The sequence below is a fragment of the Notothenia rossii genome, assembly GCF_949606895.1.
Source record: "Notothenia rossii genome assembly, chromosome: 12".
In the NCBI taxonomy this organism is placed as follows: Eukaryota; Metazoa; Chordata; class Actinopteri; order Perciformes; family Nototheniidae; genus Notothenia; species Notothenia rossii.
In genome coordinates, this window is record NC_136911.1 from 1,879,037 (window position 1) to 1,891,536 (window position 12,500).

Consider the following 12,500-nt stretch of genomic DNA (forward strand, 5'->3'; position numbering starts at 1 on the left):
CTTGAGTAAAGGATGTGTACTTTTACCATCTCTCTATGGTGTGTGGGAAGCATGAAGTGAAGGAGTGGGAGAGTATTATTTGTTCTCGGTGCATCAAAGACGACATGAGAAGAGGAAGTGACAAGGCAGCGAGGGAGATGAGGCCAAACTAATGAGTTATAATGTAATGGACCCTCGGAGACGTGGGTAATTCACACTTGGGCTCCGGCCACACTGTGTGCATGCAACAGGCTGATTGAGGGTGAAAGTGAATCTGCTGCAGAGGGGAAGAGAGGCATGGGATGCCAGCAGAGGGAGGATAATTGCTGCCTGGCCTTCGGACAGTTTAGTTTGACATGGCACAGGAAAGCTAATGTGGCGTGACTGATGTTTCGAGAAGGAGAACCAAAGTTATCAACAGTTTTTAAGTGGGACAACACAAGGTAAAAACGGAGGTCAAATGGTGCAAGAAGGAGTCCTTAAACCCCAGAAATAAAAAGTGTTTTGGTCTGAAATAAGGTCTGTGGTTAACAAGGTGAAGAGATTTTGACGTGAAGTCATGTGACCGTGCTGTAGTTCCTTTATAGCCCAACGTTAGCCTCCTTTAGCTTAGCGGTGGTGACGTGAAGTCATGTGACCGTGCTGTAGTTCCTTTATAGCCCAACATTAGCCTCCTTTAGCTTAGCGGTGGTGACGTGAAGTCATGTGGCCGTGCTGTAGTTCCTTTATAGCCCAACATTAGCCTCCTTTAGCTTAGCGGTGGTGACGTGAAGTCATGTGACCGTGCTGTAGTTCCTTTATAGCCCAACATTAGCCTCCTTTAGCTTAGCGGTGGTGATGTGAAGTCATGTGACCGTGCTGTAGTTCCTTTATAGCCCAACATTAGCCTCCTTTAGCTTAGCGGTGGTGATGTGAAGTCATGTGACCGTGCTGTAGTTCCTTTATAGGCCAACCTTAGCCACCTTTAGCTTAGCGGTGGTGACGTGAAGTCATGTGACCGTGCTGTAGTTCCTTTATAGCCCAACGTTAGCCTCGTTTAGCTTAGCGGTGGTGACGTGAAGTCATGTGACCGTGCTGTAGTTCCTTTATAGCCCAACATTAGCCTCCTTTAGCTTAGCGGTGGTGACGTGAAGTCATGTGACCGTGCTGTAGTTCCTTTATAGGCCAACCTTAGCCACCTTTAGCTTAGCGGTGGTGACGTGAAGTCATGCGACCGTGCTGTAGTTCCTTTATTGCCCAACATTAGCCTCCTTTAGCTTAGCGGTGGTGGTGACCAAAACATTTAAGTATCATTTGTATGAGATCCTATTTTCTGCAACAACCCAAAAGCACATGGAGAAATCCCAGTGGCTTTTTGTGGTTCATTAAGAAAAAGTCTGACATGTTTTTACTTTAAATTACACATTTACGACACAGAAAAGGCTGAACAAAACAGCCCATAACTGTCACACAAATCACTAGTTAATAGGCAAAGAATAGCTGCTGTCAGGGATCGGGATAGATAGTTAAATTAAGACAAATGTCTTGATTTAATGCTCATCAGACGGCAGTAATGAACTCAGTGGGTCTAGAGAGGAACGTGACTATGGTCTGCTTATAAAAAATGCCGCTGTCAGCTTCCTGTATGAAGGGACAGAAAATGAAAGCAGCCTTAATTTCCGAACAAAGACGTGTCAGATAATAAATCACATCAATCCAGATTTAGCTGGATTAAATTATTAATAGCAGTCCCAGGAAGGACAGTCATGTCATGCTCTGATGAGCAAAATGAGAACAATGAAGGGGAGGATTGGGAAGCTTTTTCATATCATTTTTTCAAGGTTGTGTAAACTTTTATTAGCAAAGCAAAGTCAACAGAAAGAAGAGACTCCCTCCCTTCCTTCCATCCTCATGTGTGATTGTTGGAGTGATGCTAGGTGGATTCTGCGGAGGAAGGGAGGGGGGACGCAGAGTAAACTGAGCCTCCCTTGTTTTTTGGCACATTGCAGAGAGCAGAAGAAGAAGAAGAGAGGGCGATCAGGGAGTGAGTGTTGGAGATACGCTGAAGGCCAAAGAGAACAGACGCTGCAGGTCATGTGAGGACAGACTGCACTTAAAAAGTTAGGGAGAGAGGCTATAAAGCAGTGGAAGTGTTACTGTAATGCCCATAGGGAAGTTGTTGGGTAAAACTGTGAGAAAGATTGTTGTATTAAGAAAAAAGTGCAAAAAGTTTCTCTCAAACGCAGCTGTGAATATTTTCTGTCTTAACAGGCTAACCCTAATGAAGACATGGCTTCAAATCAACAGTGGAAAGAAGTATTAAGATCATTTACTCAATACTCATACTATGAAAATGCTCCTCTAGTACCGAATGATCGAAATTATGATTTTCCACTTTTTTAAGTATTTTAAGTATTGTATTAAAAAGTCTGAACACACTTCTGATTCTGTGATGAAAGAATTTCCCAAATTGGGATTAATAAAGTATCTCTCTATCCATCTACCTACCTATCTATCCATCTATCCATCTATCCATCTATCCATCTATCTATCTACCTACCTACCTACCTACCTACCTATTTATCCATCCATCCATCTATCCATCCATCCATCTACCTATCTATCCATCTATCCATCTATCCATCCATCCATCTATCTATTTATCTATCATCCATATATCTATCTATCCATCCATCCATCCATCCATCCATCTATCTATCCATCCATCCATCCATCCATCCCTATATCCATCTATCTATCTATCTATCCATCCATCTATCCATCTATCCATCCATCTATCTATCTATCCATCCATCCATCCATCCATCCCTATATCCATCTATCTATCTATCTATCCATCTATCCATCCATCTATCCATCTATCCATCCATCTATCTATCTATCCATCTATCCATCTATCCATCTATCCATCCATCCATCCATCCATCCCTATATCCATCTATCTATCTATCTATCCATCCATCCACCTACCTACCTATCCATCCATCCATCCATCCATCCATCTCTCCATCTATTCAGTCCATTATCAGCTCCAAAGGCAACTGGACCACGTTAGCAATATCAATCAGACCAGAAACACTTTGAAAGTCACAAAAAACAAAACAAAGATGAACCATCTTTATTGTCCAGTATTTTAACTCTCTCTAAGATCTGGGGCCTAAATTAAGGGGAAATGAAAGAAAACTGGGCAAAAATGCATGAAAGCTGATGGAAAAGTTGGGGAAAAGGTTCGAATAGTTCATTATTTTTCCCTATAATATCCAGAGGAAAGTTGTTCGGCAAAACTAAGAGAAAGCTGTCTCCTTGTGTTTATGTTAACACAAAATTGTGAAATTGTAGCAGCACTTGTGCAGCTGATTTATCAACGTCACTTCTGCAAAAAGCTTTCCTGAAACGCAGCTGTGAATGAATATATTCAAGCTGACTAATGCAGAGGTGGCTTAAGATCAGTAGAAGTACTATTTAGAGGCTATATACTTACATAAAGTGAATCATAACATGTGACAAATCATTGTGAAAGTCCTCCTCCAGCAACAAATGATTGAGATTGATCAGCTTCTTATCGCCCGAGTCAACCCTACAGATAAAACACTTAAAACACTTCCAGTCTTTAAACATTCGTCAAGACAAGTGATCTCACTGATGGGAAAAACAAACTAGGTAAACACGCATTAAGTCATTTTGCATATCAATAGGGGATAGAGAATATTTTCAGAAGTGTTCGCCGTTAAAGCCCAGAGGAAGAACTGAGAGAGGCTTTGAGTATGAATATGTTCTGTCCGAAAAACAAACCAGAACCAGAACCAAATGATCCGCATTAGTCAGCATATTATCAGCTGAGTCACCTCCAAACACAAGGGTACAGAAACTCTTACAATACTAACGTCATCCAAAATGTCCAATCTCTTTAAGGCGGTGTTTACACGAGAACGAAACGGGTTGTATCTGCTACTTTTCTCTCGAGTATAGCCCGTTCGTTCACACGAGGCCGTAACGGAACCGCGGAAACGATAGCGGGTCCCAAGGTGGATAGACCTGCAACCGGAACGCTCTGGGGGGCAAACGGCTCAGTGTGTACGCCCCTCTACGATCATTTCCTGATAACGATGAAGCCCCGCCTCTCCCCACCTCTGCTGCTCACTGCTGTAGCATGGTCAGTAGCTACTGCTACTGACCATGCTACAGGTGTTAGTGCAAAATCTACAGCTCCTCTACCACAACCATCAGCAACAAGTGGACATGGAGAACTACATGAACTACATGTTGCTAAATCCACCACGGAGAATAAACAGAAGGGCAACCATGGCAACCATGCTCGGGGGTCTTCTTCGCTGTTTTGGTGTATTGTGTGGCCGAAGTACAGCGCCACTTACAGGCCAGGCATATGTACTACAGCGTCTCCAGTGGTCTCGTGTGAACGGACACGTTAAATGAGCCGAATGCGTGTGAACGGAATACTTTTTTGATAACGAATTCGGTCCGTTTGCGCTCCCGTGTAAATGGGGTCTAAGACAAGTGACTGAAAATAAAGCAAAACACACATATCTATGTTTCTTTAAACATTAAGGAAGGTTATTAATATGATGTGTTCTGGCTTAAGAAGTTAACCAATGCAAAGGTGGTTTAAAGAAGTATTAAGACCCTTTACTTCAGGACAAACTCTGTGAAATGACTCCTCCAGCACCAAATGATCCACATTAATTAGCAACTTATCAGATGAGTCACCTCTAAAGATAATAGGGCCGTGTTAGTGACGTCTACCAGTGAAGGAAAACGTTGAATTTCACATTTAGAAACTTCCACAAGTCTCGAAAGGCAATGAGCTATCTAACACTTCCAGTCTTTTTAAGATAAGGGACCTCACTGACGGGAAAATGAAGCAAGACTAAGCAAATAACGTGTTAGTGACGTCAATCAGTCAAGAATAACTTTCCACACTATAGAAACTTCCACAGGCCTTTAAAGGCTGTGAGCTTCCAGTGTTTTGAAGAGAAGTGACTTCACTCAGAGTTTTATCAGCGTGACTCCTCCGGTTTGTGTCCACTCATACATTTCCCCGATCCTCACAATGATGGCTTTTCAGGGAAATACTCGTCATGATGTTTTCTCTCACCTCGAAGTTGACAGACAGGTTCCTCTTCAGGGCGATTTCGTACACCAGGCTGATCTCTGATTTGCTGGCGTCAGATCCTTCCTCAGACTCCTCTTTTTCCTCTGGGCTCTTGAAGAGAAGGGAAAATATCAGGAGGTCAAAAACAGAAATACTTCCCTCTTAAATTTAATTTAATTGTTGTCCATTTTTACTCCAGGGTATATGCAGGAAGTCAGATTTAATACCTTTTAAGACCATCTTTAAGACCCTTTCCATACATTTTAAGACCTCATCGCCACCTGGAGTTCTAACCGGTTACCTTGGCGACACACTTTACCTCACATTGACTATATACACTATTGATTGTCCTTCCTCCTTATCTTCCAACCATTTGCGATATTTTTGGAACTTTAAGTATTTCTGGAACTTTAAGTATTTTTGGAACTTTAAGTATTTTTGGAATTTACGGTATTTTTGGAACTTTAAGTATATTTGCAACTTTAAGTATTTTTGGAACTTTAAGTATTTTTGGAACTTTAAGTATTTTTGGAACTTTAAGTATATCTGGAACTTTAAGTATTTTTGGAACTTTAAGTATTTTTGGAACTTTAAGTATTTTTGGATCTTTGGACCCTTTCCATACATTCTAAGACCTCATCTCCACTTTGAGTTCTAACCGGTTACCTTGGCGACACACTTTACCTCACATTGACTATATACAGTATTGATTGTCCTTCCTCCTTATCTTTCAACCATTTGGATGCAAACTTGCATTTCCCCATAACGATGTTGCTTAGCAACCGGCGTAAACGGACCTTCACACTATCAAGCAGTGAGCGTGCGATGTCCTGTTCAGATGACGTGAAATCCAACGGGATGCCATAAATAAACTACACAGAATCACACTACACACCTACGCAATGATTACATTCAGGCAGACTGTAGAACACAACCTCTCTGGACAATTTATATACTTATTGAAAACAAGCTACAAAATGTAATACCTTGGAAAATGCCCTTTAATACTTTTTAATAGACTTCATTTTCGCTAAATTGATTTATCAACTTTTAACACTTTTTTAAGACCCCGCGGACCCCCTGTACTTCCTCTGTAAAGCGACTGTAAAAGCGCTTACAAAACACATGTATTATTATTATTATTAGAAATACTCGTACGGCTCAAAGTAGGGCCATTTTTGGGTCAGAGGTGTCCAAATTGTTCTGTAGCACTACCGGTAGTTTAAACTCGGTCTTTCAATGAAAACAGTAAGAAAATAGTTTGTTGTGGGGGTGAAGCAGTGTGGGATCATGGGAGTTGGAGTTTCTTAGTTAGTATTCCCTCAGTGGTCATGCTTCAGGAGGATTGTTGCAGTAAAAAGTGTGACTAAAGCAGTTTAAAGGGTTAAAATCAGAATTGACGATAATGTTAGCTCAGCTTGTTTCTCTGATCGCTTCAGATACAGACGTCCAATCAATAAAATCCTTATTCAGAGTTAAAAAGCACCAAGATGTACAAAGTGTAGGGGAAAAGAGTGGCTTAAAACTGGATAACAAGTCAATTTAGGACAGCTGATGCATGCTGAAAGGGGATAAGACGCCATTATATGAGACCAGAGGACGTTAAAATAAGTTCTCCAAGTTAAATGAATGATCAGATGTGAATGTCTGAATGCATTATGGTCTTTAATGTTTCTGCAATTCAGTGCTAAAACACCATGGCACCAAGGATTGCTCTTCACAAACTCAGGCTGGATGTCCGCCAAGCTGCTGCGATCATTATCTGATATTGGATATTGATATTCAGTATTTCAGGATGTGACTGGTGGTCCTCTGTCTGAGCAGGAAGGCCCTGCAGAGGGGTGGTCCAGTAAACATGATATTGACTCTGTGTTCTAGATAATAACATTAACAATTGTTCCTCGAGAATACAAAAAACTCAAGGGCTGAAATATATGTTTCAACCCGGCATGAGAAGTTGATCTGATGCGTTCAAAATGAAGAAGGAACAGAAAGTTCAGGTTAAAAAAAACACGCAGATTTCTTGTTTCTGTTTGCAAACAAATCGAACTTGGTAATTTCTTATCTCTTTATTCTTTGGTCCTAGGGGAAATATGTTTAATTATTAAGCGGAGTACATGGGAACTTAATAAAAGGAACCTTTTTGCAATCTGTATTTCACCAGAATAGACCCATTAAGGTTATTTGTCAACATCAACCAATACAAACTACCGTCTGAAAATCACCTTTAATCCACATTTGAATGTCATCTAACCTGTTTCCCATGCCTTTCCTGTTCTGGCATGTTCTTTAAGGTGTTTCAGTCTCATCAGACAGACTTCATCTATGAGAATGATGGTTTAAATTACTCCTACAAGTCTTGCTCTTGGTCTCTTTTACTAATAAAGACATCTAGATGGTATCGTCCTCCGCACAATAAGGGGCTTAGGTGTGATTGTCTCGTGTCTCGATCTTTATCGCGTCCAGCTCTTTGTCAGATTACGTCTGAATGGCTACAGTTTTTCCCTTTGGGCTCCTTCCCGCCTATCTCATTGTGAAAACGATCCGACGAATGATTCATGCTCCGGGTCTCTTGGATTTCACAGGTTCTCCTACCACAGCGAGAGAAAGACCGCACAGTGGCAAGAGAGAGGAGTGTGAGTGTGTGTGTGTGTGTGTGTGTGTGTGTGTGTGTGTGTGTGTGTGTGTGTGTGTGTGTGTGTGTGTGTGTGTGTGTGTGTGTGTGTGTGTGTGTGTGTCTAACAATGAATTAGAAATGTATGTATTAGGTAAATCACGAAAGTAATAGACAAATGGGAATCTAAGAAATACAACTATTTCAATTGAAAATAGGGCTGCAATGATTATTTTAAGTATTGATTGATCTGACTATTATTATCCAGAATATATCAAAGCATATCTTTGATTTTAATGTTTTTTCAGTCAAAAACCCAAATGTATTCTAGAAATTCAGCAAATCTACAAAATTTGAGAGGCTAAAAAACTGCTTTTCTGACTTATATTAATGAATAATATATTATTTAAAATATATATTTTTGTCAACGGACTCATCGATTGATTGCGTATTCCTGTTAACAGAAATGTTACTGCGGGTAAAAAGTTTGTAAAACAGTAGGTAAAGTGTATAAAAAAATAAAAGCAAAGCATACAAGAGGCACAATATGTCAACACACACACACACACACACACACACACACACACACATATATATTCATGTATGTATTTATGTGGAGTCTGAAGGACCTGTTTTCATTAAAGCCTCATCACTTATTCATTGTTCTCCTACTAATGTAAAGCATTCTTAATAAAGCGTGTGATGAATGGTGCGAGTCCCTTTCTCAAGGCTGCATTAAAAAGCATCTCTGTGTGTGTGTTGGTGTGTGTTGGTGTGTGTTGGTGTGTGTTGGTGTGTGTTGGTGTGTGTTGGTGTGTGTTGGTGTGTGTGTGCGTGTGCGTGTGCGTGTGCGTGTGTGTGTGTGCGTGTGTGTGTGTGTGTGTGTGTGTGTGTGTTGGTGTGTGTTGGTGTGTGTTGGTGTGTGTTGGTGTGTGTGTGCGTGTGCGTGTGCGTGTGCGTGTGTGTGTGTGTGTGCGTGTGTGTGTGTGTGTGTGTGTGTGTGTGTGTGTGTGTGTGTGTGTGTGTGTGTGTCCAATCTCCATATTTAAGAGGCTGAAAAGTGAATTTTCCTGTTATATATATATCACGTATCTTCAACTACAAACTATCTTCCTCAATGTTCAGTATCAATGAGAAGGCCGATTACTTTTTATATCAATCGTTTAATCTATAAGACAGAAAGTAGGAAGAAATGCCCGTCCCAGTTTCTAAAAGTCAAAATATATTGACCCAAATTAAACCTAGAAAAAGCAGAAAATCTCACTTTTTGAGAGGCTAACAGTATGTACTAATGTGAGACGTTTATATCTGATGTGTGTTATCGGGTGTTATGAAAGCTCGGTCCACTCACAGCGCTGTTATTACTCAACACTCTGGGTTTATCAGAGGTCAGAGCACTTTGTTTTCTGCTCTCCTCACACCTCGGATGACTTTCTCTCTGATCCCACTTTAAAACTCTCCCTTAATGGAGGATTTGCCGCTCTGATGAACTTTTGACGCTAAAATTAATACATAACCAGCTTTCATCAGATTGAATCAGAATCCACCTGAGCTCTAATTACTCTAATAGAGTCATAGGCCTTATTGTCATACAATCAATAGTTAGTTTTATCAATGGAAACGTGAAGTCTCCTCCAAAATGCAACAGAAATAGACCGAAGAGAAGACGTTAAAAACCATCAAATAATGCAATAAAAAAATTAATTAAATGGCGCGAGTGATACCATGTGCAAGTAGATGCAGAAATAAGTAAATGATATACATAACGTTAAATTAAATACTGTTTAGTAGAATAAAATACTACTTTTTGTTATATTACATACATCTGTGAACTGTTAAAGGTCCCATGTCATGCTTTTCTGGTTATCACCCGTCCCCTTGTGTGTTCTGAAGGTTTCTCTGCATGTAAACGGTCTGCAGAGTCAAAACCCTCAAAGTACACCCTGTAGGGAGTAAAACTCTAACACAGAGAAGACCTGTCTCTGCTGCCCCAGAACGCCTCGTTGGAGATTTCTCTTTTTCCATTGTTTACTTCCTGGGTATAGTGACGTAACGTAACGGCTCCACAGATTGGTCCAAATTGACCAATCTGCGGAGCCGTTACGTTTGGACCCATCCCCCCACACACCCACACCCCCACACCCCCACACCCACACACACACCCACACACACACACACCCACACACACACACACACACACACACACACACACACACACACACACACACGTTAAGAGGCTCTCTGCTGCGAGGAGCGGACAGTGTGAGCTGGCTCACTGGTGTGAGGTCAGCGAGACACCGCGGAACTCAGCCTGGGCACACACACAAACTCCCAGCCAGGCTGCGGGTGTGTGTGTTTCGGGCTGGGTTTCGCTGTGTCTCGCTGTCTCGTAGACGGCCACTGGGCTCAGGGGGAGGGGGGGAGGGGGGGGGGGGCAGGAGCTCCAACAAGCCGTGTAGGACAGAGAGTGAATACACATACTATACAGAGATGCTGTATGACCTCAACAATGGAATCTCTAGTAGACCTCAACAATGGAATTATGATCAGTAGAAATGGCCATGGCATGGGACCTTTAAGAGATGTATGTGCTATAACTAGTTGAGGAAATAACATTTACTCAAGTACTTTATTGAGTATTTCCATTTTTTACTACTTTTAATTACATCTCAGAGGGAAATATAGTACTTTTTACACTAACTTGACAGCTGTAGTTACTTTTTACAAAAGAACATGTGTTTACATGAATTATACACTAAGTGTTTAATTAGCACTGCACACAGTATTGTAGTATACATCAAAGCACCCAGATGTACAAAGTGTAGGGTCAAAATGTGGACGCATGCTAAAGGGGATAAGAAGCCGTTACGTGACACCAGAGGAGGCTAAGATACGTTTTCTTATTAAATTAATGATCAGATTAAAATGTAATGTAAAAAAGCCACAAAATGAATTGCAGATCAAAAGCAGCTCTTAAGATGTGAGTTATGTGATTTCAATTAAGACGGATTAATGGAGTTTGAAACTAGTATTTAGTATTCTTTAGTAGTATTACTAATTTATCTCAAGTAAAGGAACTTGTTCCACCCCTGGCTCTCTGACAGGAGAGCATGCTATGTTACTCTACCTCTCCAGGGTTTCCCCTCAGGCTTAACCGTTAACTGTTGTTATCATCTCCCACCGGAAATCAAATTACCCAGCATCCTCTCTGCTGGCATCACTGTGTGTTATTCAAACCGTGGCTCTGGCTCCTCTTTGGGACTCGCTTTCTCGTGGCGTCGGCCTCAATAAATGTGCTCTTTGTTCACCGCTGCTCCTCAGTCTTGCTTTACAAATTGAGGAGCATTGTGTGTCTGCAGAACATGACCGTCTCCGTGTGTGTGTGTGTGTGTGTGTGTGTGTTTGTGTGTGTGTGTGTGTGTGTGTGTGTGTGTGTGTGTGTGTGTGTGTGTGTGTGTGTGTGTGTGAGATCTTACACGCCTGGAAGTGTGTACGCCCTGAGGCTCAAAGTGTTCTGTAAACTCGGATCTGTCAGAGCTTTTATTCAACGATATGTAACGTAAGGAATCACATGATTAAATATAAAAACTAGAATGAAAGTGCTGACCTGAATCTGGGGACGCTATAAAAATAAATATGTGTGCTGCTACACAAAGTGCTTCCTGTCTTGAGAAAGCCTTTTGTTTACCTCACAACCCTCTGGTTTCCACGGTATTTATGAGGGGAAATCCGTGTCATTAGTTTCTAAGAAAGAAAATCTACGGCTTTATTTAGATCTGATAAAAACAATGACTCAATTTACATAAATAGCCACTCAAACATGAAAACAAAGGGCTATGTGCGACTGCTTCACTACACAAACACACCCACACACATTTGTTTTGGTTACATAAACTATTATGAATATGCAAGTCTGGTGCAGAAAACCAAACCAGAAAGGCAAAGAAAAACAAGCCTCTGAAAGACGGAGACATCCTGCTTTTCTCCGTGTTGTCTCATATTAAAGTGAACATCTAGAATATGATTAGAAAACAATACTTTTGAAGACGTCATCCTGGATTTTGTGAAACTGGGATGGACGGTTTTTACAATTTTCTGACATTTTATAACCTAATAAAGAACATTTAGATTTATCCACAACTAATGATGTATGATCAGAGTTCCCACGTATACATGATTTTTGAGCTATAACGATTACTTTTCTGTCAATCAGATCAATTATTTAAGGCTTTTTCAATGTTATAAACAGGGTTCTTACGGTCATTAACAACCTGGAAAAGTCATGGAAATTCAAAATGCTAATTCCAGGCCCTGGAAAAGTTATGGAAAACAATACATTTCCCCAAGTTTTGTAAAAGTCATGGAAATGTAACTAAAGTTGCATCAAATATAATTTATATTTAAGCTAATCGCCAAAATAGTAATGATAATAAATACTGTATCGTATAATGAAACGTAAAGTGGCTTTTAACTGTCGAGGTGTTTTGCTGGTGAGAGATGTTAATTGCTTTAGTCTGTAGAAGCTAGTCAGCCTATTTGATTTGTTTTAGGCAAAACATGTTTCAGACCTTATTTTCCTGTTCCATGTTAAAATAAACCATTTTCAGTGGTACGGCTGAGAAAGTGTAATTCTTTTGATCATGGAAAATTAGGTAAAGGTCCTGGAGAAGTCATTGAAAATCGTTGGTGAAAAAGTGTATGAACCCTGCATTAGCCAATCAGCAACCAAGGTAACCCCCCCCCCCCCCCCTTATCACCTGAATCTCCTCCTAGAGCTCCATTGAGTTCTTTGTAACC

General features: G+C 40.7%; 1 protein-coding gene across 3 annotated transcripts in view; it reads right to left on the minus strand.

Moving 5' to 3' along the window:
• stau2 (staufen double-stranded RNA binding protein 2) overlaps window positions 1–12,500 on the minus strand; it is a 139,650-nt gene that overhangs the window by 93,701 nt on the left and 33,449 nt on the right. For all 3 annotated transcript variants that reach the window (XM_079660917.1, XM_079660916.1, XM_079660915.1), the window contains exon 7: window positions 5,093–5,200. In XM_079660917.1, the coding sequence (XP_079517043.1) occupies window positions 5,093–5,200 (108 nt within the window). The remainder of the gene's footprint in view (window positions 1–5,092; window positions 5,201–12,500) is intronic.